This window comes from Ciconia boyciana, chromosome 4 (assembly GCF_034638445.1).
Source record: "Ciconia boyciana chromosome 4, ASM3463844v1, whole genome shotgun sequence".
NCBI lineage: Eukaryota > Metazoa > Chordata > Aves > Ciconiiformes > Ciconiidae > Ciconia > Ciconia boyciana.
This window is the reverse complement of record NC_132937.1, coordinates 100488518-100516119: the sequence shown is the minus strand read 5'-3', so window position 1 is coordinate 100516119 and position 27602 is coordinate 100488518. Positions and strand designations below refer to the sequence as shown.

The 27602-nt window shown below is 44.9% G+C and overlaps 1 protein-coding gene across 4 annotated transcripts in view; it reads left to right on the top strand.

Annotated features, from left to right (window-relative positions):
• Positions 1-26504, top strand: part of ARB2A (ARB2 cotranscriptional regulator A) — a 269434-nt gene extending 242930 nt beyond the window's left edge. For 2 of the 4 annotated variants that reach the window (XM_072860767.1, XM_072860768.1), the window contains exon 11: positions 20918-22381. In XM_072860767.1, the coding sequence (XP_072716868.1) occupies positions 20918-21135 (218 nt within the window). In that variant the 3' untranslated portion in view covers positions 21136-22381. Of the gene's footprint in view, positions 1-20917; positions 22387-25575 lie in introns of those variants that run through there. The other 2 variants (XM_072860769.1, XM_072860770.1) reach the window with 2 other exon arrangements.
• Positions 26505-27602: the final 1098 nt, after the last annotated feature.

Sequence of the window (27602 nt, the reverse complement as noted above, 5' to 3'; positions counted from 1 at the left end):
ATGCACGCCCGTGTCCAGTCTCTCGTAAGCTCAAGACGATCCGCGTACCTTTTCAAAAGGCAGCTGCAGGCAAGTGGAAATGAGACCTGAGGCACTGCGAGATTCGCACCTTATTAAAATGTAGGCTGAATTCCTTACAGCTACCCACTCAGGTATCTTGTATAATCTTCTATCAGGATTGTATCTCCGCTTCGGTTTGTATGACATTACCTGTTTTGAATAGGACAAAGGCTCGCTGCTGCTGTCAGCCCTGTTTCAAGCTCAATATTCATCTGCTCCTTTGTGGATGCCATTTTTTATCGGGTGTCCAGAAGAGCATCCCTCTGCCAACCCGCCGTTTCCCAATGCATCGCTCTTTGGCTTGCGTGATTTCTGGGGAGACAAGCTCAGACCTGGATGCTTTTCCTCTCCGCAGCAGAGAAAAGGGACGTCTCTGGTGCCTGCTCTGCCGAGAAAGTTGATTCATGTGTAAATTACCAGTTGCCCTTTATTTGCTCGGTCCGTGGAGAATACACACGCAGATAAAAGGCTCGGTGGGTCAGGGCTGAGTACGTGCCGGTTTCTCCTGTGGCCACGATGACAGGGTTAGGGTTGTTGTCAAAGATTATCAGACAGGCTCTGATGTCTTATCGTTATTTACTCGCGGTGTAGCACATAAAAATAAAATTTGGCACGCGGGAGGCTTTTGCAGCGTTTCAGCCGAGCGCGCATCACAGCTGCATGGTGTCGTTACCATCAGCCTTCAGTATCAGGAGTGTTGCACATCTGTCTTTGTACTGAAATGCTTTGCTTTAAATACCTGTTATACCTAGAGTGAGAGCATGCTCCGGGCTTCTCCAGCCCTCTGCGGAAAAAAAAAACGGGTATTATCTGAGCAAAATAACTTCTAAGATCTTACATTATAAAGTGGCAGAGGGAGGGTTGCACTAGTTTTGCACTGAAACACGTTTAGAGTTTGGTTTCACATGCTTGTAATTCCCAGTCACAGCATTGAACGGCTCTCAAATTCTTCCAACACCCCGTGTTGTGTCTCATTTAATAACATAGTTATAATATATTTGTCTACTTTACAACTGTATTTGTATTGGCATATAAAGTATGCAGCAGCTGGGAGCTGTGTGGGGGTGGCAGAAAGTTATTTGATCTACAAAATCAGTTACCTGTCACTCAGTTGCCTTTCACTGAAACATAATAAAGAATCATTATGGGCCTATTAGCAGTGCTGATGTAAATGCATTTTATGTGCCATTTTCAGATCAACAGTTACCCACACAAAAGTAAAGTTGTTAAGTACAACCTTCTTTGTTTAAGAAGGCAAATCATAAATCAGGCAGGATATTAAGCTTATGAAATGTAAATTCAAGACCCCAAGGGTTTGATCTATCGGGTCAGCTTCAGCTTAGGCATCGGGGGCTATCCTTCCCTTCAACAACCAGTAGACAAAGTCATGTGTGCTAACATATTGCTTTCTACTTTGTAACGGTGTTATGAATGCTTCTTAAAAGGCTTTTGGGGGGGGGGAAAAAAAGCAAGCCTTTTAATATATTTTAAAAACATGAAATTACATGGCTCAGACTGGATTAGGAGAGTGAGGGTGTAACTTGTTGCACATGGGTTTTATATCTCCCGTGAGAATTCTTTTTTTCATTGTTATTAATGATACCACATTTTTGTGTATAATATTGATGCTATTGAAATCACTTAACGGCTTTATTTGCCAGAGAGAACCTGCCTAGAAAAAGAAATTTGTTAACGCTAATATTTTGAAATTCACCTTGCATCCCTCATTACTCTTTTAGTTATTTAAATTCCGTTTTGAAAATTCCCACAGTTTCAGAATCTAAGTTTCCTCTTGATCTTATTGAAGCAGTTTGAAGCAAGTGTCTTCAAAGCCACCAGTAAGTGCACTTTTTGTCTCTTTTTATGGATTAGCAAGGCCCACACTGGGGATAAGGAGAAAATTTGGAATATGGTAAAAAGCCAGTTCTTCACCGTTTCGTTTAACTTCTCCTGCACACTTCTCCAGTTCATTTTATCGGTCTGTGCCGGCACCTCTGGTCCCTACCGTGGGGTTTGGTGATACAACACAAGAAGGAACACCATGCATCCTAGTTGGCGTTCGGCATCTGGGAAAGGAAAGGTTTGGTAACTTGGTCCAAAAATTTACTTGGTAATACCCAAATTGAGCCACCATGGGGATGGGGAAATGGCAGGTTACGTCCAGATAGGAATTCAGGTGGAACGTTTGACACCGTGAGATAGCAGCTAATGACAGCAGTGAAGGCTACAGCTTGAATAAGTCTTGATTTAATTGGATTGATAAAAGCTATGTTCTTAGCTGCAAGCCTACCTAGCTGTATAGTATCCTTAGTTCTAGTGTGATGTAGCCTTATCAGTATAAAAACACATTTTCTGAAAGGTTTGTGGGTAAGCCAGTCTCAAAAACACTCAGGGAAGTTAGTAGAGGGATGGGTTTTTTCAGTAATATCAACCTGTTTGTATAGTAACAGAAGTGAAATATTTGGCAGTTCTATATGTATACAAATATGCTTCGTGTATGTAAGTATGGAGCGTAGTACACAAATATACCATTTACTTAATATAAGCAACAACATTCTGTGGCAATTTTCCTAAGAATATATTTTATACATCTGTGAGGATATATATATGATATAATTATATGACAAATAAAAATATTTGAAGGTAGTGAACAGATTTGTTTATACGCATAGTCATTTACTTACCAGGATAGCTGATCTCAAATGCAGAATTCTTATTTACGTTGTGCCATAAACATGCATTCATATACGTACAGAACTATGCACAACAACAAGGAGCAAATATCAGTGCTAAAAATAAATCTTTACTTCAGAGAACTTAGTCTAAGGTGCACATGAGTGCCGTGTGTTAAATTATGGTACAGATTGAACTAATATTGCAGCACAGTTAACTAGGTGTATGACTTTTTTGAGTGGGATCATGCATTGTCTTTATCTTAAAGACAAAGCCAAGTCATGTGTCCGATGTAAAGTTAAAAGCAGGCAGATTTTCGGATGGGCTTAACATATATTTGTGCATGAGAAACATATACACAGTTGCACGCCTGGTTTGTGTTCGCAGGCATTGTGATTTATGAGCACAAATAAGTAAATATGCTACAAATTATGTATGCACTTAAACTGCGTGACATTTAAGAATTTGCATGCTATTTGCATGACATTTAAAATCTGATCCCATTGGAGCAGGCCCTGCTACCCAGTGGGGAGAAACAAGCAAGGGAGGTCATAGAGCTAAAATTACTTTTGGCAACTTTCCCCATTAAGTGTGGGACCATTGCAAAGAGGGAGAGTGGCTGCACGCGATTTTGTGCTTTCCGTTACCTATCATTAATTAACAGCACACAACTCTTGTGCAGTTTTAGATCTGCACTGAGTTATTACATCTAAGCAGCCACATTTCACATTCATGCAACTTAATGGCACAAAGAAAGTTTTGTTGTTTATTATTATTTAGTGAAGGCACACAAGCAACAACAAAACTAATGTAATGTCACAAAGTCAGTGTAACAGTAATTCTTATAGCTGTGCATCTCACTGTTTTCTGGATTACTTTGCAAATAATAAATCAAATTCCTCCTCAAGGTGACATGTCAGTAATTTCAAATTTGATTAGCTTTATATGAAGGATGTTGATACATTTCTACATGAACTAATCTTTGATAGCTCAGCAGACTGACAACCTTAACACTTATAATGCCCCTTTGTGACAGTATGGCACACTGAAATAATGTTAAGCTACTTAAATCTATAAAACCGTGGGGATTCTGGTTGGGGTATGGCTCAGCAAGCTTGACTTTGGCCTGTTCCTCCTAAGAGGATCTGGGACATAGAATAACTGTTCAAGAATTTTGCTGGTTTTATTTTTAATGTCATAAATGAAAACAGATGGGACTGAAGGGGAATATCTACATCATCCAGTACCATGGCCCATAATTTCAAGCTTCCAGGTGAAGGACATAAATCCCAAGGGATCCAGAGGACATTTGATCTCCACGACTGTAGAGTCATGAACCATGCCGCATTTACAGCGAAGGCAAAAAGCAGTGGTTTTAAGCACTGCTACCTGATGTGGAGTATTTCTCTGTTGCTGGAGCTTTGTGAAAGTGCCAGCTTTTTGTCATTTCATGGTTAAAACTTGTTACAAATTCACGGCTCAAACACTCCTCTTCGCAAAAGTGCCAGAGAAGAACAGATTTATGTTGCCACTTGTGTAATGATTTATCTTTATTTTCTTTGAAGAGGCTGCGAGGGTGGGGGGGCTATATGGATTGCAAAGTTGGCGATTTTATTAAATGAAACAATTTTCCAGCATTTATTTTTAAAAAGTGAAAAGCCAAATTCTTTTAGTCTTGTTTTCATTCTGGCTTCAGCTTTTTCACACTCTTACTCACGCACTTTATCCACATTAAGTAAAAATTAGTCTTATATCAGCATACGTATCATGAGCCCTTTAAAGAAAACACACTGTTACGTGTCTATTACCTGCGAAGCCTGCCAAGTACTCTGCTATGTGTAATGACATTACTTCAAATTTGGGGGAAGGTATTTTGAAGGGGAAGAACACACAAAACCCAGAAATATCAGTAAAGCCCAGTGACTGTTACTCAACAAACTAATTTGGGTCTTGTGCACATTTGGCTTTCTATAATGGGTTAGCTGCTTGGTTTCTAGCTTTAGAGAGTTGACTATATGGGATATAGCTATTCAAGAGAGAAATGTTTGTGCTAGTGCTCAGTTTGCATTCAAGACAAAGGGAATAGAAGAGTTCTCGTCCTGAAAATCTGACCAGTAATTGGAGAGTTTTTACCAAGTACTTGAGAGGATGATGCACACCGGTCTGTCTGTTAGGGTGTATGCATATTTGCCCATGGTAGGAGAGACAGCATTTTCCTTCCCTAGTGCCTCATGAAATTAAAAGGGTACAGATAGATGCGTGGGTTAAGAGTCTCAGCTGGAGTAAATCAAGGTGCTATAACATTATGCCAGTTCAGAGCCACTAAGAATTGGGATTTTGGCATTAGCAGTTTTTGTACTGCACAGAGCAAAGGTACGGCATCCTGTGGTGCTGAGCAATAAATACTCCTGTGAGTATGTACAGCAACATCAGTCATTGCCAAGTCCAGGAGGTATGTTGTGATATGGCACTAGTAAACAGAGCAACAAACAGTAGTTGGTAATATTTAAAAGATATTGGCCATAAAACATGGATAAGACTGTGCAATGTGTGTTGTGTTATCTGCATGCTAACATGATGCATGAGCAGTATAATTGTCATAAATATGCTACTGAACATGAATGTTTGTACAGGTGATTGCCTCTTTGAGCAGATTAATGCTTTTGTAATTTGCCTGGCTTTTTACATATTTTGTGTGAGTATTAGGTAGCCGCTTTTGAAACTGAGCCTTTTATGACTTGAGTGGACTCAGCAGATTTTCTGTATTTGAAATTGATCAATTAAATTGTTGTTTGGGGGTAATTGATTCTGTTTGCTGCGGAGTGGCCTGTGGCTATGTCTCCCTTCCTTTTTATCTCATTCAAAGAATACTATCACGTTAGCACAGAAATGTATGTGCTAACAGCTGAAGCAAGGAAAAGAAACAGTGCGTGGTTGTTGTTCCAAAATAAGTAACTCATTATACGTCATGGCATCATACATCATACAAAGTAAAAGTTTAGATGCAGTGTTCTTTCCTATAGGATTATTATTAAAACTGCCATTGCTATGTTTATGATGTCTTGTGTGGTTCTTCACACTGTTTTTTTCATTTGTTCATTTTCTTTTTTTCACTGTTCTGTTAACCACACCTCGGAAAACAAGTAACTGTTAACTAAAGCCATGGCAGCAAACTTCAGGAATGAGCCTACAGTTGCATGTGATGTGATTACAGAATAATATTGCATTTAGTGACCAGCCATTCTTAGTGCCAACAACTGTTCAAAGTTTTAATTGATTAACGTTACCCACTACTCCGCACAGTGACAGACCAGCTGAAGCTCGTGCTAAAGCGAACAATACCAACGTACAAACATTTTGTATTTTATACTTGTCTGCTTCTACGTATGTTGTGTCCTTCAAGGGCAATTTGTCCCCTGCAGCTCTGCAGCTCCTTTCTTGCTCAACTAGATTTGCAGAACCGTGGCTTGTGCATCCCCAGAGTGAGCCGACCTGTGTTGTCCATCGGGACTGGCATGTTCAGCCCATCACAGGTGTTGCCCAGCTCCTCTACCAGTTTAGATGCTAATGCCTCAGGAATTTTTGGTGGACCACCTTAGCAAAAAGTTCCAGGAAACCAATTATTTTGGCTCGACATGAGGTTTATTGTGAACAGGTGGAAGACTAGAACAACAGACTACTATGAAACAAAGGTCGCCTCACTTAAATGTATACAAGGGGGATCCCGTTGGTGCACCCAATATAATTAAATGATTCATGATCTCTTCAAATTACTGCCGGTCATCATTTCATGAAGGAATGAAATAATAGAAACACAAGGCTTTCAGTTACCTTGTTGTGTATCTCATTCATCTATTTTTCCATAGCAAATTATTATTTCTGTATTATCTTTCATTCTTTACGGTGATCACAACAGCATAATGCAACTACGCTCTCAGGTTGAAATAACAGTTACCATCAGGTAGGTTAAGATAAAAATATGACTCGTAGGTTAGAAAATATGACTGACCATTAGAGGTAGCTTTGCTGTTCTTTGGCTACTGGGAAGTTAGGTGACCTGGAAACTTTGGAAGTAAGAAACCACATGAGCAGTGGCTTTCCCCTGGCAAAGATCAGAGAGCCAGCTCAACTGCAAGTGGTTCAGTGGTAAAAGATCATTGCCTGCAGATGCTCCAAAAAACCCTCCTTGGAGCTTGGGAACTCTGAAAAGTTTTTTTCCCTTAAAGAGATTAATTCCCTATTGATGTTCTTTAAACTAGCCATTAGTTTTTGCTTTAAATACCTGGAGGTTTTTTATCCCAACACTCAATTTTGTTCACTACCCATGTAATGGCCAATATGCATTTCATAGCATTGTGCTACATGAGTTTCACATATCCAAGCTGTATTACATTCTCCTTCATTTACTCATTGTACTGCATTATAAATGAAATAATTTCACATTCTGCTGCAAAAGCCCAGTCTCTTTGGACCAGCGCTCTCTAATCCCAGCTAATAGCTGCGGGTCAACAGAGGAGCCTGGTGGAAAAACGCACAAGTGGTCCTCAAGGGCAGCACAAAACTCTATGCAATATAGACAAAAGCTGTACCAGAGCAGCACCAATAAGCACCGTCCCCCCCCGGTTTCGCACCTGAGCCATTCTGGCATTTACTAAACAGGGTGTCCTTAATTTGTCCCTTCAGCATGTCTGCTTGAAATACTCTCTTAATGTAGTTTTCTGTGTGTAATTTGTTTTCTTTAACCATGGTAAGACGAAGGAGGGAAATTTCATCATGTGATGCTTTGTTGCTGCCGGTCAGTTGCAGAGGTGGAAATTTCAGATCCAGAGTTTGGGCTCAGACATGTGGGCTGCTGAAGTGGGGTAGAGGAGCTGAGAGTATGACAGTAGTAGATTGTCACCTTCTCGATGAACCACAGCTGAGGGAGAATGAAGCACTGACCCAGTCGGTCAGTTTTGTCTTTGCTCGGACAGGACGAGTCTTCCAGAAGGTTGCTCTCAGCTAGTTTGGAAAGTCACGTCCCCCTGTGGTCTCCGAGCTTTCTGCCTCTCCTCCCCTCCATCTCTGCCCTCCTGTCCCTGCTGTGTCCAGACTGCTGTCCCTCATTTCTGCATCCCAGCCTCTCTTTGCAGCCAGTTTCCTGCTTTTCCAGGTCTTCCCTTCACCTACAAACCCACCTCCTTGGTGTTCCCGTGCCTCTTCTCCGTGATCTCCTCTCTCGGTCCACTCTTCCCTCTACCCCAGGACTAGTTCTCCTCTCTGTTTCCGTTAGGCTGCCTTTTTTCCCCTTCTCCCCTTGTTTTGCCTGCATTTGGAGCCCAGGACGGAGTGCTGCCTGCGCTTAGTTCCTGTGCCTGATGCCGCAATCGCCTGCAGCATCTGGGAGCAGCAGTTGCAAAAAAAAGTCTGGCTCAGCCCCGTCGGCCCTGGGCTGGAGCTTGCCCATTGCAAATAGCTTCTTCAGAGGAGTCTTTGGCCAGTTCGGCTGCCAAATTCTGGGGACTCTGTGCTAAGCATATGCAAATGAGACTTTTCAAAGGCTTGTGACTAGGCAAAAAGCTGGGTGGTTTTTCATGGGAACTGCAAAAGGACAACAGGGACCCTACCTTCCAAATTTCAAACTGTTGCTGTGAAGAATAGAGACGCAGGAGCTGCTCAGCAAAATTCTTGTAAGGCTTTCTTTTCTTTTCTTTTCTTTTCTTGTTTTTTTTTTCCCCAACAGGGGCAAAACATGTTTTTCCTCAATCTTATTTCCTGAAGTGACTAAATCCTTTTAGTTGAAACATAAAAAAATAATAATAATCAGCCTGAGGCAGAGACAGAGCATGGGAATTTTCATCCCAAATACTTAGCTTGGCAAAATTTATAAGCAACTGAAAACAAGCTCTTATAAAGGGAACTATTGAGATCCCCAACTACAGAGGACCTACTTGCATTATACACAAAAGTCAGATAAGAATATCTCCATGACCCATTTGGGATACTAAACCCAATTTAAAAGGATCTGCTTTTCATATTTCAGAAATCCACATTAAGTAATGGGTGTCCTAAGGAAGCATTTGGTTTTAGCACTTCTCAGGCCGTACCAAAGCTGTTGCATCTCATTGATTTGCTAAGCATACCTGTCACAGATTTATTTTATTAGTTTAGCTGTTTTGTTTTTCTTTTTTACTGAACCTCTTTTTTTGTGAAAGTCAATTTAAATACTTGCATGCACGTTAGAAGTCCAGCCTAGTCAGCACTGTGCAAGTTCAGCAGCACGATGCCTTCGAGGTGCATCCTTAATATCTCCTGGGCAGAAAATATGAAAATAGTCACAGATGAGATGCTTCCTCATTCAGACCAGTGGCAAAAACATTTCCCACCAGCACTCCTGCGCTTAGGCTTATGGGACAAATCCCGATGCTTCCACCTATTGCTTAGTCACAGTAGTGGATGGGATGCTCTTCCACCACGGGGGCTGCGGATTTGCATTCCCCACTTCTCTTTTTGCGAAAGAGCAGGAGCATCTGCTCCGTGTGCGGCGTGGGGCAGGGTGTCCTCCACACAAGGGCTCTGTGCAGGTTTCTGCAGCTGCAGGAGACACGGCTCTGGTGAGCAGGCTTCACTGCTCCTCTCCCAGCTGCAGCTGCTCTTGTGGTCCTGCTTCGCTGAAGGCTTTTTGGCACGGAAGCAAGTCCCATGGAAATGTGATACAGCTGTATTTTTGCCTTGGTGTGTGAGCTCTCTGCAGGGAGAAGAGGTAAATCTTCTCTCCCAGCCCCGTTCCTCCCAGAGCTGTCCTCCCCATCCTCCCGTTGCAGATGCCCAGATGCACAGACCTCAATGCGGGGCAAAGCTCCCTGAGCTGCCTGGCTGCTGGTTTTCCCAACGTCACGAAGGAGAGATCCGCACAGGAGCAAACCCTGTGTTGACAATGTCCTGTCCCCTTGGTTCGCACTCCTTCCTTGCTCAGAGGCAGTCCTGTAGGCTTTTGGTGTGTCTGAATGCAGACCTGGAAAAGCAATACTGAAACACGTGAAAATTTGGAATATTTGCACTGTAAAACTCGGTGGGGTTCCTGTGGAAAGTAACAATCGCAGCTACAGAGATACCAATGCAAAGCATTCGTGTCATTCTGGTGCTGGAGCTGAAAAACATGTCAAAACAGATGGGGATGTTGTTGACTGCAAGTTCTTTGCTTTTTAGTCAGTCATAGATTTTTCTCTTTTCACAACAGACTGGAAAAAAAAATGTTTTCTTAATTTAATACAGCAATATATTGTGGTTATAACATTTCATTTATCCCCAGACTAACGGGGAATGTTCTATATGTGTTCCAGCCACGGTGCAAGTTTTCCTCAAGTGCTTATATATGAGCTCCCCTCTAACTTCCCTCTACAGGAGATTGAGTTTTCATATTAACTCGTTGCAGGATCTTTTATGAGCAGTGACTGTCAAACTGTGCTTGTCTGTGCATTTGTGCATGCTGATATTGCTCTCATTTAGACTAACTTCAGCTCCCACCTCAATCTTGTTTTTCCCCATGCAGTTTTTTTCCCTAATATATCAACAGTTTGTTTTAAACTTGTTTTGAAAAAAACAACCTACGGTGGTTTAGACAAACCAAGCCAAATTGGAGCAATAAGTATTAAAAGATATGCACGGGGCACAAACAAAAGAATTCCCCAAATGTATTTAAGTTATTTTCTTCCTGCTTTTTTAATATAATATTTGTGGGCCAACTGTGGCAATAACTGATAATTTTAATGCAAGATGACATAATTCCAGTTCAGTGATTCTTCAGAGGGAAATTACCCCGACAACTTCTTTTCATTTTGTTCTAATTTTATGAAAAAAATCCTGCGATTCTCAATGTAAGGAAAAGAAAATAATTTGAATCACCAAGTTTTGAAACTCATTTAAATATTTCATCTCTCTTCCACTTCCAAATATACTTTCCTGGCAGGTTCTTGCGTTTCCATCTCCAGCTCCCGAGGTTTACCATCTTTCTAGCTGGGAGAGACTAAACCAAAGTTTTCTTCAGAACCCACTAAATGTTTGGCAAAAGATCTCTACCATGACACGAGGGATCTTGCTTGCTTTTTCTGGGAGCTCCACGGTCTGACTTAGCAGCACTGGTTCTGCTGGAAGACTCCACATAGAAAGATCAGTTGTTAGGTCAGGACTGTTTTCTGAAATAAAAATTGCATTTGGAAATGCACCAAGGTCATTAAGCGTCATTGTTTTCTGTCTTTGGGTGTTTGGGCTTTTTTTTTTTCTCTCTGGCTGGTAGGGAAATCAGAAATTGTTTCTTCAACATTGAGATGACTGTGTCAGCTTGAAGATACAGCTTTGGAGCTTGATGTTGGTTTTGTTGTTTTTTTTTTTCAAAGGGTAATAGTGAATCAGTCCCTGTTTTGGAATAAATATGGTCTCCCAAATTGAGCTTATTTAATTATTGCAATGGTTAAATGAAATGGTTAAAAACTTTGCCGCTCTGCAATTGGATGATTAAAACTGGATTAGCAGAAAGACCCTGATTTTGGAGCTGCTTTCTGTCCAGTTGTGCTTTTCCTGTGGATGCAAGGCAGGACATGATCTGCAGTTCCTCCAGAAGAAACCCCTATCTGTCGCCCACCCCGCTGGTTCCTGGGTCCCGCTGAGCCTTCTCCAGCCGCAGCTCAGCGATGGGGCCCCACCAGTCACACGTGCAAACCCACAGTGAGCATCCCCTGCTCTTAAGGGTTTGTTTGGTTGGGTTTTGTTGTTGTTTTTTTTTTCCCCTAAACTTAATATTTCCCTTCACGTTCATCCCAGACTTTTGAGTTCTCCCTCCTTCTGGTGGCAGACCCACCTCCCACGCTCACGCTCGTGTGTCTGTCTCCCGTAGACAGGGATGTCAGGCGGGGCGTTGGCGGAGGTCAACGCATCCCAACGCGCAACATGTCTTCTCATCTTGTCTGCCTCACGGCTGCCTTCGCTCTGCCTGCGCTTCACTTTGCTGCTGCCATGCTAATCTTCACTGCCTCCCCCACCTGATGCCTGTCTCGAACTCATCGCCGCGTGGCTGGCTTGCTGCCCTTGCATCCCAAACATCACCCGTGGTTTTTTGGTGGCATTGTTCGGAAGAAGTAGGAAGCAAGGCACGTGCACAAGGGAAACGTGTTGAGCGCTTCCAGACAGAGCTGCCTTTTGCTGCAGCAAGGAGAAGGGTTAAGTGGGGAGTGAAATGGAGCTTTATGGTCATTAATCTCAAATTCTCCCTCGAATGACATCTCTGAGGTTAAGTCACAGGAAGTGTGATATTATTAAGCTTAGTTAAATTTAGTGTAATTCACATCTGCAAAGCCTTGGCAAATTAGTGTTTAGTCTTAAATTGCTGGTTTCCATGATATGGGAGCTTCAGAGTACCCTGCATTAAGTCTTGATGTGTTATGAATTAGGGTGCAGAAGCCTGAAATCCATGCGACATGCCAAAAAACCTCAAGTTTCTGAGTAGTTCTGAGGCAAGTATGCAATTAATTTAGTTTGCAACACTAAGCAGCTGGGATGGCACCCTTACAAAGAATTATTTCCCCCTTTATTTGCTCTCCCAGTGTAGATGCTGGGAACAGCCGCTGGAGACGGGCTCTCTTGCAAAGCCATGTTTATGAGCCACGGCATTTGCCCAGCACAGCTGATCCTTGCCGCACACTTCACCTCATTGGGCTGTAATAGGTGCAGACCTGTATTGATTACCATGACTTGCGGGAGAGAAAAATCTTTGCGCTTCAGACTGGGTATAAATTATAAATAGCGTCTCCAAAGGCTCTGAGTTACAGAAATGGCATTCTTCTGAGACAGCCTCATGTAAAGCTGTTGTTGTAGAGGTTATTAACTTTATGATTGCAGCACAGGTGTACTTGACCCACAACAATGATCATTGTCCATAAAATCCCGCACTCGGGGTTCAATCACTTGCCTTCTTCAAGAATGTTCATTAGCAACGACCAGCAAAGGTCACGCTAATAAAAGGAGGTTAACGCTCACTATATCGGTGAAAATTCACTGGTAAAACAGCACTGTCTTCTTGCCATCTTTTTCACTAATACAGTTATGCAGACTTGTGTAAGTCAGTCAACATAGATCTTAGGTGTACAGGGTGTATATGCGTGTGTAAATATGTATTTGTGTACATACATACACAGCAGCTGATGAAACGCAAATGAGAAAAATGTATCTGGTATAGGTTAGCCATAAATGACTTACTGCAAGTGCACAAGGGTTATTCACACCTCAAATTCACAGATTTTTTTGCATTTTTTTCCATCAAATTTTTTATACTTACTTGACAGGATTAAAATTTTATCAAAATGAACAGAGTCTGTCAGTGACTCACAAAACTGGAATTTTTAACTCCATTTGTTACTGGGTGTTTGTATTCTGGTGACCCAGCTCCATCTTCCATGGCATTTTACAAACTCAGAGGTGTTTCCTTTCCATTAAGTCACTAAAATATGTAATGAATTTCCCGTGAAACCATCATTCTCACCTAGCAGATCAGCTCCTCATTTCTCTTATCATTCAGGGTAGGGGTGCTGCATTTTCACGGATGTGTCCTCTTTTTCTGCCCTTACCACCATACCTATGTGGTAGGTGCAGCCTGTGTCAAGCTTTTTTAAATACCTGCCAAAGCCAGATCTGGGACGTTCTTTTCCTGTTAAGACAGATTAAAATGTGGAGAGGGAAGAGGTGTTTGGTGGGCTGCTGCCAGCAACTGGAAGACGAAGGTGTTGGTGAGGAGAGACTGGATGGACCCAGTAGCCGTGAGTTGGAGGAGGTCTTGGTGAAACAGAGTTGAAGAAAAGTCAGGAAAAGGCAGAAATTGGTGGGCCATGAGGATGGGAGAGCTGCGGTTGGTGGGTGGATGAGATGCAACAGGACCAGGGCCAGGTGGTGGACAAGAGTTCAAGAAGAGCTGCAAGGTGGGCAAGTTGTGGGGGAGAAATTCAAAAGTGGGTGTCCTGGAGAAGTAGATGTCCTGGAGAAATAGATGTCCCAGATGGAAGAAAAAGAGGCAAGGAGTGGGAAGAGATTTGGGGTAAATGAAACCTGGGGAAGGAGTGAAGAGGGCATTCCTCCCCCCGAAGCTTGTGCACCTACTCAGCGTTATGGGGTGGGACGGCCTCTCTATCTGCCTGAGACCCGTGAAAGTATTTGCCCTGTCAAGCCTGAGGTGTTTCTGAGCATGTACAGAAGCGATGCTGTAATAAGGCGTAAGCTTTAAGGTCAGGAGCTGAGGTGTTGAGGGTGTTGGTTGACAGCTGCCTGAATATGAGCCAGCAGTGTGCCCAGGTGGCCAAGAAAGCCAACAGCATCCTGGCTTGTATCAGCAGTAGTGTGGCCAGCAGGAGTAGGGCAGTGATCGTCCCCTGTACTGGGCACTGGTGAGGCCGCACCTCGAATGCTGTGTTCAGTGTTGGGCCCCTCACTCCAAAAGAGACATGGAGGGGCTGGAGCGTGTCCAGAGAAGGGCAACGGAGCTGGGGAAGGGTCTGGAGCACAAGGCTGATGGGGAGCGGCTGAGGGACCTGGGGTTGTTCAGCCTGGAGAAAAGGAGGCTGAGGGGAGACCTCATTGCTCTCTACAACTGCCTGAAAGGAGGGGGTAGAGAGGTGGGGTCGGTCTCTTCTCCCAGGTAACAAGGGATAGGACGAGAGGAAATGGCCTCAAGTTGCGCCAGGGGAGGTTTAGACTGGATATTAGGAAATTTTACTTCACCCAAAGGGTTGTCAAGCACTGGACCAGGCTGCCCAGGGAAGTGGTGGAGTCCCCATCCCTGGAGGTATTTAAAAGATGTTTGGATGAGGTGCTTGGGGACATGGTGTAGTGGTGGGCTTGGCAGTGTTAGGTTTACAGTTGGACTCGATGATCTTAAAGGTCTTTTCCAAACTATACGATTCTGTGATTCTATGATTCTGTGTCTGTGGAACTTAGACACCTCGGAGGGTGGTGAGCAGCGGAATTGGGATTTTGGATTTAGGCTGTTAAGTTTCACGTCTCTTGATGTAAGGGGGTGAGTCCTTCTCGGCAGCTGGTGGCACCTGGAGCAGGCATCCGGCCACAGCAGGAAAGCGGGTGGATGGCCCCGTCTCAGCCCTCCCTTTTCTCGTCTGGTTTACACCGCACTGCAGCAGCAACCATCAGGAGGGGAGGACTGGGTGCAGATGAGTTTTGCTCAGCAGCAAAGCCAGCATTGCAGAGGCAGCGCCTGAGTTCTTGGGTTTTATTCCTCTTAGCCATCACAAAATTAGCCTCTGAAGGAAAAGCGGGGGGAATTGCCCTTCCAGGGATGCTGTGCACCAGAGGACCAGGCAGAAGATGGATGGTGTCAGTGGCATGTTGGAGGGGTTGAGTTGGGTTGGGTTGGATTGGGTTTGGTTATGTTGGGTTGGGTTAGGTTGGGGCCAGCCAAAGGCCATAGTCATAAGATGAAACAGACAGGTTAGTGAATACCATTCCTGTACCTATGAAAATACTCTGGGCTTGTGTTGACTGTAATCCTTTGCCTACACAGATACAACAGGACACTATAATCCAAGCAGAAATTTCAGGGGGAAAAAAATCCCTTTCAAATGTTCCTTGTGCAGATTATAAACATTTTCCAGTGGGGGGGGAGTTAATTTATTCACTAAAGGCTTATGATGTATGAATTCAGATTGTTGCTGAAATCATTAAAACACTGGGTGTTTGCTGTGGTGCTTCACACCCCATAAGTGTTCCCATTGCGGTTTGTTCCTTAGACACAGACTCATTCCTGTCCCTAAAAAGACCTGCCTCTGTCGGCATCCACACCAGTCTCCAAGCTCTGCTCCTGGTGTGAAAGGGGAGAAAATTATATTCAGCTGCTTTACTTTAACATTGCTTTATTGCAATTGCAAATCTGTGCTTATCCTGCTAGCGATTAAGGGCCTTTTTCCATCTTTATTAGATGGGGTGTCTCTACCGTCACGTAGCACGGGATTTTGAAGCCTTCATGCCCTTCCTAGCTGCTCTGGGTGCAGGCGCTGCCATTTCCATGACGTTGCCTTGGCTGCTGTGTTTTCGGGAAGCGCCAAAGCCGGGTCGGTTCGTGCTCACGCTGCTGGTACAGCTGTTCCTCGGGTGATTTACATAATTTCATTTGCTTGGTGGGTTTTACAAATCTGTGATATTCTTCACTGAAGTAAGCTGAGATCAGCGTTTTCTGAATTATTTCCAATAATTAATTCTCCATCCGGATGTTTGATGGCACAATTACTATTTAGGAACAAATAATCATAAAACACCATCACGGAGAGTAGCTATTTTCTAAGCGCCTGGTCCTTTCACGTGTCCAGTCCTGCCGTCATCAATGAAACTACTTGCATAAGCAGCACTATCCCAAGTTAGCAGAGCTTGCCAGCAAGGGCTACACGTTAGGTCTCTGCCCTATAAACACTGAAAAGCTGCGGGATTTTGAAATAAACTCAGATTTAAAAATGCACCCTTCAGTATTTCAAATTACCTTAACTCGCAGGTATTGCTGCGGTACGTTTTAGATGTGTTCAAATACACTCTTTAAATGTTGTGTGCTTGTTAATGTCGGCAGCGTTGCTCGGCGAGCAGAGCTCCAGCCTCGGGCTCAGCAGAGCTCGGGTCCGCTCCTGGTGCTGCCACCGGTCTCGGCTGAACCTGCTGGCCTGCAAAAGCATGGTGATGATGACTTCTCCCTTAAAAACTCTGCTAGACGTGCCCTTGCAAAGCAGTAGGGAGAAAAAGATGTAACTGACTATTTGTAGGATGCTGTAGCATGTTAAGGTCTGTCATGTAAATTAGTATTTTTCAGGTTTATAGCCTGTGGAAGCTTTGAAGCTTAAATACTTGTTTCTCAGCAGTCTCGCCCAAGAAGCCGCGTAGATGTATGTTCTCTTGGGAAGTGTCAGGTTTTGAGCAGGTCGAAACTTCCTTTATTTAAAAGATAATTTTCCCTTCTCCTGGTTGAGAAAATGATGGTTATCAGATGCTAAATACTTTATTTGTGCTCTTGGGTGCAATTTTATAAAGTTTTTTTTCTCTAATTCATTATAGGAAAAAATGCATCTACATTTAAAAAGTTTAGTTAGCTCACTAATGTATATTATTCAAATGCTTCAGAGCTATGTACCCTGCCAATACAATCAACTTTACATGTTGCCTAAGTAAAGCCAATAAAGTCACGGACTATTAAAAGACAGGGCTGAATAGAAAGAAACTCAAGGAGTTATCTAATTTGTCCACATTCCCCACAGCGAGGTCAGCTATACCCATAATATTCACAAGAGATGGTTGTCTAACCTATTCTTAACTTCCAGTGGTGAGATCCTGCACCTTCCATAGGTATGTTCTTACCCCGAAAACATCTTTGTAAGATGTAACCTGAATATCCCATCTCGCATTTGACAGTTAAAGAATTTTTACATTTGTCTTTAAATACAGCTAGAGGTGTAGTTATAGATATGAATAGGTAGGTAGGTAGGTAGATAGAAGTATAGATATAGATATAGATATAGATATAGATATAGATATAGATATTTAGATACAGATACAGATATAGATATTTAGATACAGATACAGATACAGATATAGATATAGATACATAGATATAAATACAGATACAGATATAGATATTGATATAGATATAGATGTATAGATATAGATAGATACAGATAGAGATACAGAGATTAGAGAGAGAAATATACAGATATACAGATATAGATATAGATATGAATACAACTTTAATCCTTGCCTGCTTCTCTCTGCATGCTACACCATTTTAGCATGAGTTTTAAAATCTATAGTTGTATAATACCAAGCACATCTATACTAGACCCCTTCTTCAAGGAAACGGCTTGCTCTCCTGCAAACATTCCCCGCGTTTGGAATTGCTGCTTCCGAGAGCGTCGTTCAGTGACACGCTACAGGTCTGGTCCAGCCAGCAGCAGGTGGGATGCTGTAACGCTGACGGGGCAGATCATCCCCCGAGCATCGCGTGGCATTTCACCGGGAGCACAAATTCAGCGGCTTTCCCTATAGCACGGCCCCAAAGTCAGCATTCTCTCCCTTCAAACTGGATCCCTGAGAAGCCTGACATGAGCTTATCTAGTGTCTCACCGGCTGGCTATTTTCCTTGCTGCCTCTCACTGTGTGGGGCAAGCGCTGTGGATGTTTGGCAAGCGGGATATCTGCACATGAGGCTCTCACGGAGGCAACCCCCCAGCACCACCTTGGCGCGAATTTTGGGGGGCTCGTTGTTTTTCGTTGTGGCTTCCTTTTGCTTGGCAGTCCTTGAATGATGCTGGGGCGAAGGCTGCGTTTGTGCATCTTCGTCCTCGTGGCTGGCTGGGAACAGCCAGGGTACTGGTGCAAATTTGCACTGTTTTAGCCTCAGCTGGCTGGTGGCAGCTCTCCTGCCTGCCCACCGCCCTTGTCCTTTGAAGGGTGGCCAAGTCTCTCCCTTTCCCCTTCCAAAAGCAGGGCTGGGAGGGGCAGCACCTCGGAGAGGTGTTCATGCAATCGGTGCCACCCGGGGAACCCCCCAGCTCTCCCACTATTCAAGGGGTCTGGATCCGGCCCCAGCATCTGGTCTTTCCTGCCTGTGCCCATGGCCATGGAATTCTTTGCGCAGATAAGAGCAGGTCTACGTGGGTTTGCCCATTTGCCCGCACTCCTGCCCATTTGTACAAATGACTTTTTGTGAAGTCTTGGACCCAAGGACACATTTGCTTTTCAGGACTAGTCACCCCAGACCAGCAATGCAGACCAGCCTGCAGCCTGAGATCCTGTAACTCTCTCATCTCTTGAAATGCTATTTAATCAGCCTGTGTTTTTAACTGTTCGTGATTCCTTCCTTTTTTTAATGCAGTTGTGTGCAATTGGTATTACTATGACTATTTCCATTGGTATTAACAGCAGTTCTGTCCTGGACGCAGGGCACTGCCTGGTTCTTACTGGGAAGGCCCTATGGCTGTTTGATATCTTTTTTTTTTTTCCTTTTTTAATATATACTCAAAAGAAAATGGCTTGACCTTTGGTGACCCAAAAAATGACCTGACTTTTGGTAAGCTATGCTCAGGAGGGAACGACCTTACAACTTTCCGTTATTTGGCCAGTTAGCGCACAGAGCAGCAAACAAATGACCCGTGCTCATGGGACTGCCCTTAATATTTAATGAAGAGTAGTGAAAAATGACAGCTGCGTTAGCCTCCTGTCTCTTTCTTGCTTTGCAAACCTTGCTTGCACTGAGCTTTTGCGTGAATCTTTGCATCTCTTGCTCGCGGGGCAAGAGGAATTTATTAAATATTTTGTTACCTTTTTAAACCACTTGCTTCTTGTCAGTAGTTTGTGTGTTGTAAATGAGGGGTGGAAAAAAGCTGATTGCAAGTATGAGAGTTGAGAGGGAATCTTTGTTCTGGGTTGGCAGGATGCTTGTTTCTCTGTTTCCATCATCCCACTAAAGATATTAGGGATAATAAATGTCCAACAAAAATAAACACTGGTCTGTGTCACAGGAGATAATAAGCTAGTATAAAATGTCTTTAGGATGTGTAGTCTATTCTCTAGCATTGCCACAAAGGTTTCCACAATTTTTCTTGGATGAATATTGCATCTAAACCAGCTTACTGTGCGTCTAAGCCCCCTTTATAAGCTTTATTTCATTTCTTCAGATTTCTCTGGTTCTTCCTTCATGGCTCCTCCAAAGAATTCATTTCCCTATGCAGTTGCTTTTAGATTATTATCATGCCCATGACTCCACAAACTATTCTTAGCCAAAATAAACACACCAAGGTTTGGGGCTTGGGTTTCTTTTTTTAATGTCCCCTCAGAAATCACTTCTTCCATTTCATTAATTGGTGTATGGCTTGTCTCTTAATTTCACCTGAGCTTTTAACCTTTCTTTACCATTGCAATGTCTAGAAGTGCATATGCCAGAAGCTCTTAAGGTCACTGGTTCTCAAAGCTCCTGAGCTAATGGACTCCTTCCCAATTTTTCCTGAAGCTCTCATCCTCCCTGTCAGAAGTGTTTAGTGATTTTAAGCAAGGTATATATTTTTAATCTCCTTTTTCCTTAGCTTTACTGATGAAGCTCTGAGAGCTTCTTCTGCTTTGGGGTTTGAGACCTGGAGGTTTACATCAGCAGAGCAAAATAGTCACAACAGACACAATAATTTCTTCCTGGGCAGATCCGCAGGATCCAGGAATCATAAATGGAGAAACCTTATGAATTAAAAATAGTTCTGTCATTCTTGATAACACCTGACGCACTCAAAGGTAAAAAAAGTTAAATTCCTGTTTAGAAGTAACTGTATTATACAGAAGTCATTTAATAGCATCCAGAAAGATGAATGCAGCAAAGGCAGGACATATCTTTTTCTCACACATAAATGCAGATTTGAACATATCATTACGCTACTACAGAGTTACAGAATTACATACCTAAAAATTAAAGTCTGATATGAAGACTTCAGTGTGTGTGTGTGTGTGTGTGTGTGTGGATAATGTGAGAAAGAAATAAATTTCCATTGATTCATAACTTTCAGGAGGAAAAATCCTTTCTGAAAGGCATATCGCACTCACATTCCCAGGTCAGAAGTGGTTGGCTTATTGGTGCATTTATTTGTAAAGGAAGAATGAATTGTGTCGCTTCTCATAGTTCTGAAAATAATGATAAAACACATTTAGTAAGTTTTAAAGTGCTTCTGTTCATGCAAATGCCCCCCAAAAGGCTGCATTTCACCCTTTGAACCATTCGAATCAAGTTTTGATGAGGCTTAGGGCCGTTCATATTGGTGTAGCTTAAATCATAAATGTTAAAGCAACAGCTGACAGTGTTTGGGGACAAGATTGCAAAGCTAATGTCCTGCCCCAAAACTGGCATTAACATTTTGCAGCATGGCAGGGTCTCGGCGTGGACCACGACCACAGGGACAGGGCTCGCTCCCGCTGAAATCCATTGCAAACTCTTTGCTGAGCAAGGCGGTTGGTGAAGAGCAGCAATGCTCTCCGTCCCAGTGGGGACTAAACCCCGAGGCGTGGAGCACCCGTAGTTCATTTTGAAGCCCACGCTATTCAGAGACGAGCCGCCGCTTAGAGAAGCAGACCCGAGGTCAGCCCTGTGGCTAATATCTGCGGAGAAACTTGTCAACCTGGAAACTTTTCTCTGCAGAAATATTCCAGCGCAGAGGCGCGTATGGAGATCTGGCTCGGCTCCTGTGCAGCATGGGAAACCTTTGTCCCACACATCTTGTAAACGCGGCGGGGGGCCACCATTGTGCCACGCATCTTCTGAGCACCGCGGGAGGAGGCTTTTGTCCGGCGCAGCGGGCAGACGCCGTAGGAGGGCACCTTTGTCCCACGCAGCCGGTAATCGCTCCGCAAGAGTGAATTATGGGGATTGCAGAGCTCCTTCCCTCCGCGGGCGCTGTGGTTTCAGACGGAGGAGTTCGTCGGCCTCGCTGCGTGGAGAGCTGCTTTTCCCCAGTGGAAGTGGGAAGGGGAGGCGGCAAAAACGTGTTTGCACACGCGCGTGCAAATGGCCAGCGGGATCGTTCGCCCCGTCGTGTTGCACGGCCGCCCCTGCAGGCAGCAATCCCAGTTTCATTTCTTCCTTTTCCCCTTCCTTATTTTTCCTACCCATTTAGGCTGCCCTTTTATAATGATTATTTCTCTGTCCCTTCTTATGTTTGCTTTATCTCCTATTCAATATATCATCTGCTAATTAATCTAATTAACTAATAAGTGCTCTCATTATTCTTTCAGATCACTAATAACCATGTTTAAAAGACTTGAGCCAGTCCCTCTGGGCTGTCATAGGTATATTTTCAACCCCATATGGTTACTTATCATTTGTCTTCCCAAATGCTCCCAAGAAGCGCACCAGCGCCCATTTCCAAGACAGTCTGAGGTACCATACGTTGTCTCATAGATGCAGAGTCATGCTTTTCTTCAGCTGAAATGTAGTGAACCTGATGAACCGTGATGCTGTTCCGGACTTGTGGTAGCAATTGCGGAGAGCCGAGTCCCAAACTGCGACCCAGCAAGGAACGGTGATGAGATGAGTTGAGATGAGATGCTGAGTCTGGACCCAGCCTGCAGAGATGCCACGTGCACTGCGGGTGCTGGTGGACGTGGTGCTCGCAGCCAGAGCCGGCACGGGCACGGCACCGCACAGCTGGGAGCTGCGTTACCATTAATCTCAAGTGTTGTGAGGTCTCCTCGGATGGAGTAAAACAACTGATTTGCAAACAAGAGGTAGGGGTGACCGCAGCCCGCTAAAGCAGTGAAGGTCATAATCCGTTGTAAGTGATTCCCCAGGTTGCCACCGCCCCCGAGTTTTCAGATTGACCTATGCGGAAAGGCAGTGGCAATGGATAAATCTCTCGCCTGCTGATTTTTGTGATTCAATAAAGTGGCCAAGTTTGGTTTTTATCTGTTCCTGTCAAATCTGAGCCTGTTCTGTTCTAAGGCAGCTGTTGCCCTAAAGGCGCTGGCGATTTTTTTTAATGTTGATCTCTTACTTTACTAATATTCAAAGGTAAATTTTACGCGCGGTAGTTTCATTCAATCCTCCTTTTCTCAAATTAGCATTGTTTTTCTTCCTCCCCCCACCCCAGTCCTCTGGTGCCTACCTGATTGTGCATGAATTCTCAGAAATAATTGCGAGTGGTTCAGCAAGTTCATTAACTGATTCCCTGCAGACCCTCAGATGCATGTCATCCAGACCTGATGATTTGTATATTAAATTTTTGCAAGTATTCCCTTACCTGATTTTTTTGTATCAACAACTGTATTGGCAAGTCTTCATTATTTCTAATTGTCAATATCTCTTTGTGGTGTTGGGTGAATTGATTCTGAAACTTGTTCACCGTTTTACAGTCATTGCTTTTTTCACCTCGCGCATTATTGGATCCACCTTCTCTTTGGAGCTCGTTTCTGTTGATGTCCTGTACGTGTGAAAATATACATCCAGTTCTCCCTACCTCTCTCTGTGCTAGCAACTGGGAGGTCGCTCTGCGTTTATGGCATTTCTCTCATTTCTCTTTGTGGGCCTGGGAGCAGGGGGATTGATTTTTTTTCTTCTGCAACTGTAGTCTTAGCATATTCTTAGGATGTTCTAGCTGTCTCCCACACTAAACGGTTTTTATATGTCTTTTTATTGCCACACGCTCCTAAGATTTTTCAAAGAATTAATGTCTGAAATCACTATACATTGTGCAACAACCCGCCACTTAGTATGGTATATTGAATCATGCAGTTTAGCATCATGGCCATTGAAATTAGTGAGCACTAAGGGTATATATACCTTAGAGGACTTTGGCTTTAGTAAAACTGCTTCTTATTATCCGACTCTCACAAACGATTCTTTCTATCAAAAAATAGATGGCTGCTCATGCATTTAATTTAGATTTGTCTGCTACTAAATACACAATTGAGATTGCAGTCGTCAATGATAGTTTTCCTCTGGCGTAAACCTTATGGCCAAATCTGTCATTGCCCTTAGGACATAGCTCGTCTTGCTTCTGTCTAATTTTCTGAGCCTCTGGTATATAAATCACAAATGCACAGTCTGTGCAGTGTTAAATTTTTAGGGCTCTCCCTTTAGTAGTAGTTGAATGTGAATACGTAAGGACAAAATTTGACCTTTAAATGACTATAAAGGGCCAAGGCAGATACTTGGCAAGCTTTTCTTATTGCAATATTAATCAAGCAAAGAATCATCATAATCCTGGAAACTAAATAGCCATTGTAGTGATTTTATCACCAGGGAAATTGTTCATCTGTCAGTAAGATTGTTACTAGGAAAGGGAAAATAGGGAGTGTTAAAATTGCTTTAGACCGCTGAATCATTCAGTCCCTCTAGACTCAAAGCTTGAATTGTTTTTTGAGAGGGGTGGGCTGAGAGGGGTTGCTACAGGAAAGCTGTAGGTTAATCAGTTTCGGCAAGACCAGTGAATGTAAGCCTGATCTCTCCTGAGGACGTGAGGAGAGTGCATGGGAGAAGGCAGGACGGAGAAAGGGACGGGGAGGCTGCAGAAACTTATTGTTTTGTCATTTTTTTGTTTCTGGATGGTCCTTTCACATAGGAGGAAGGTTGTTGAAAAAAAGAAAAAGGAAGGAAGGGGGAAAAAACAGCATTATGTTCGCTGTCTATATTTTCATCTACTTTAATCCAGCGGATATTAATGAGGATGAATACGATCGAGACAGAAGGAGAGGGGTGCAGGCAGGCGGGGGGGACAGAGACGTGTTTGTGTGGGAAGCGTCCTTGTAGGGCCCAGAAAGCCGCATGGGAAGATGTTTTGCCTCTTGGGGCTCAAGGTGACGTTACCATGTGCTGTGACAGAGGTGTGTGAGACGACCTACCTGTGCAGGAGTGTCCTCGGGGTGTGCCGGGACAGCCTGTCCCTCCGTAAAACCAGCTTCGGTAGGTGACATCATCGCTGGTGTCATTGCATGGTGTCAGTGGGCAATCGTAGTGTACCCAACCGTGCCGTAAGCGGAGGGACGGGTCTGTTGGGCTGCGGGTTGTGCTGGAAGGGGAGCTTTGTCCTTCTGCTGTGGTGGGACACCTCTGCGTACAGGATGACCCCGAGGTGGGGAGCAAGCTCTGGGGAGCATGGGTATGGGGTGGCTCTCCATAGGGGATGGGGTAGATGGTCCGCGTTGAAAGCCGCCTGTAAGATATGACGGACTGCCTCCCAGCAAAGAGGGTTTGCACGAGGATGGGTGAACTTGGAGGTGGGAGACGTGTTTGTAGAAAAGGTGTCCTTGGGAAATTTGTGTAAGATGTCATGAATCGTCTCCATACCATGAACACGGACGGGGCGGGGGGGTGGAATCTGTGTGTGCGTGTGACGTGGATCCTCTTTGTACAAAAACGTCTCTTTGTGTGGGAAGTGGTGTCTTTCTGTAGAAGAAAGCTCCTCTTTTTTGGAGGAGCTTGTCTGATGGCTGCCTGTGAGTGAGCGGGGGAGGGAGACATGATGGGTAAGCACCTGCACCAAAGACTTTCTGGAGGGGACAGCGTGCGTGGAGCCACCGAGGACGCACCAAGGGTGGGTACACGGGGGTGAAGGTCCCGGCAGGGGCGTGAGGGCGGGCACCGTGCCAGAGCATCCCTCCAGGACAGCCGCCCCGCATCCCTGGGGACCGTCGGCCACCCCACGTCCCCCGGGGACCATCGGTCGCCCCGCACGGCATCCCTCTCCGCCGGGCAGGCCACGGCCACCGTGTCCTTCATTGTTGTCACCCCCAGATTGTGATACTGTCACAAAACTGTTGCTAGGCAACAAATGTGGTTACCGGGTCTCAGCGAATAGCTGAAGGGGAAAGCGAAGTGTTGCACCATTGTAGAGTAACCATAGCAATGACCTACTATTACAGACTAAAGAATTATCATTAACAATGTTAAAGTATCAAACGGAGGCCCAGGATCCAGAGACTTCCAGGCAGCATCTCTGCATAATTGGGTTACCCAGGAAGAGGTCCCAACTCTTTCACAGCCCTTGGTTCCCTATCTCCATCGTCTTGGTTTTGTTTTGGGGGTTGTTGTGGGGGGTTTTTTTGTTTAAATAAAGCAAACGCGCCATGCGTTGGAAGGAGGCACTTGTAAAACAATAGAAGCGCCCACAAAAAAAAAAAAAAAAAAAGAGATAGAGGTGAATCTGTATGCGGAGGGAAGAGATAACCAGGAAAGGTCCACTTCACTGCTCAATATCAGTGAAGCCGTATGGCCTCCCCGGGTTTTGCAATTAACAGCCCTGCGAGCGGGGCCGGCAGCAGCAAAATGACCCCCGGTCAAACTGTCACCTTTGTATTTTGCAGGTACAGAGCGCCATGAACTAACTTCCTGGAAGAGTTTTCCATCTGTTTTCAAGTTCTTCAGCGAGGCGGTAGAGGCAAAGAACAGCTCAGTGAAACCAACCCCAACGCGGCGCTCCAACAGGATAAAATATGAAGAATTGTAAAAGGAGGGGAGGAAAAAAAGGAAAAAAAAAGAAAAAACACACGCACCACCAACAACCTCTTTGCTGCTTGTTTTCTGCAAGCAGTCTCCCAGCCCCTCATTAGATTGTTTTCTTCCTAGAGCACAGGGTCGTGATGTATACATCTAAATAGCGTTTTGCATTATTTCTAGATGAGTGCAACTGTCAAAGCAATATGGGTTCACTGGTTGTGCTTCCTGTGGGCTGTAACTTGGATTTCGTGCTGCCCATCAGCGCGCAGATTAAGGCTGACAGTGGTACTGCACAGTGCAGCATGGTGCAGCTCTAATTGCCCTGACATAGCCCTGCACCAAGCTGATGCCAGAATTTAACAGCTTCGTCGTGGTCCTATCGCCTGCAGGATATTTTGCTGCTTCCTTCTATTTTGCCACAGAACAAAATAGGGATTACTCTTTTTTAAAGACGGCTCTAACTCACAAGTGCTAATCAAGCCCGTGATTTTACACCCAGTAGCCTTCTCTTTCTCTGGGACCAAGTGGGATCAACTCTTGACTCTTTCATTTTCTGCTGGTAGGAGGGTCCAAGAAGTTTGGTCCAGATTTATAGGGAAGCCCCTTTGTTGTAGAGATTTTCTCCTCCTGCCGGATCAACGGCATTATCTGTAGATCTTCTCTTCCTTTTGAAAGCTCCACTTTAGAAAAAATGCCTGTTCATTAACTGGATAGATCACACTGTGAAATATGACAGCAAAAAAAAAAAAAAAAAAACCAGAGAGACACATTGCACATTTTCCTGTTTATTTTTAAACGCAGAGATGCTTCCGTTTTCATATGCCGGGTTTGTAATGACTTGCCATCCCGTGGTTATTCCCTTTTTCCCAAAGCTCACGGGTTCATCCCCGCTTTCCCAGGCGCTGGGGGGAGTAAGGGGGGGCGGCTGGCGGGGCCGTCCTGCGTGGGGACCCCACGCCACGCGTGGGGCGTGGGGGGGATGCGGCTGTAGCCACCGCCGTCGCTGCCGGCAGCTTTTCTCCGCTCAAACGTCTGATAAGCGACAAGACGTGCCTGATAGCGTTGCCCGGCGAGCGAGCGCGCTAATTAAGCTCCTTTAGTGTTGATGATGCTAAATTAAAGTGATCTTTTCTTCAATGGCCGTGCCCGCCTCGCCTCTGATGCTGTTAGTGCCGAGGAGGCAACTCAAACGCAGAGGTTTGGGAGCCCCCATCCCCATTCCCCCCCCCCATGTCGTGTTTCCTACCCCACAGCTGGGGGTCCGGGAATGGCGGGGGGCAGGGGGGAGCGTTAAAACGAGGTGATGCCGGAGCGGGGGTACCCCCCTCCGCCACGGAGCAAAGGCAGCGGTGCTCGTGGAGGGGTGCAAGGGGAAACCCGGCTTTGGGCCAAAATCCTCCGGCCGGGGGGCTCTCCGCACCCGCGGAGCGATCGCATCCCTGCCTGCTGGTACCGGCAGCAGGGTCTCCCTTTCCCCCCAGCCCCGGCTCCAGCCACCTCGCTGTATTTAACCTCCCCCCTTTCCAAGCATATCCCCCCCCCCACCCGGTCCCGGGGGACTTGGTGGGGGGGTGTCAGGCCGTGCACTACGCGGAGGGCAGCGCAAAATCCGCGCCGGGCGGTTTTTCTTCCCAGAGGAGAACCTGTTGCGGGGGACAGAGGTCTGCAGCCGGTTCCCCCCCCCGCCCCCGATCGCCGCCTTCCTTCCCCGTCGGAGGATGCCGCTGCCCGCGGCCGGCCTGAGCCCCCCACCGCGGGGGTCTGCAGCCCCCCCAGGCCTGTGTGCGCCCGACCCCCCGCTGCCTCTGTGTTTAGGGGGGAAGGAGGGCGTTTACATCGCGCGTTTTGGGGTTTCTGTGCTTCTTCCCACAGCCGGGGAGGCCGGGGGAGGTCT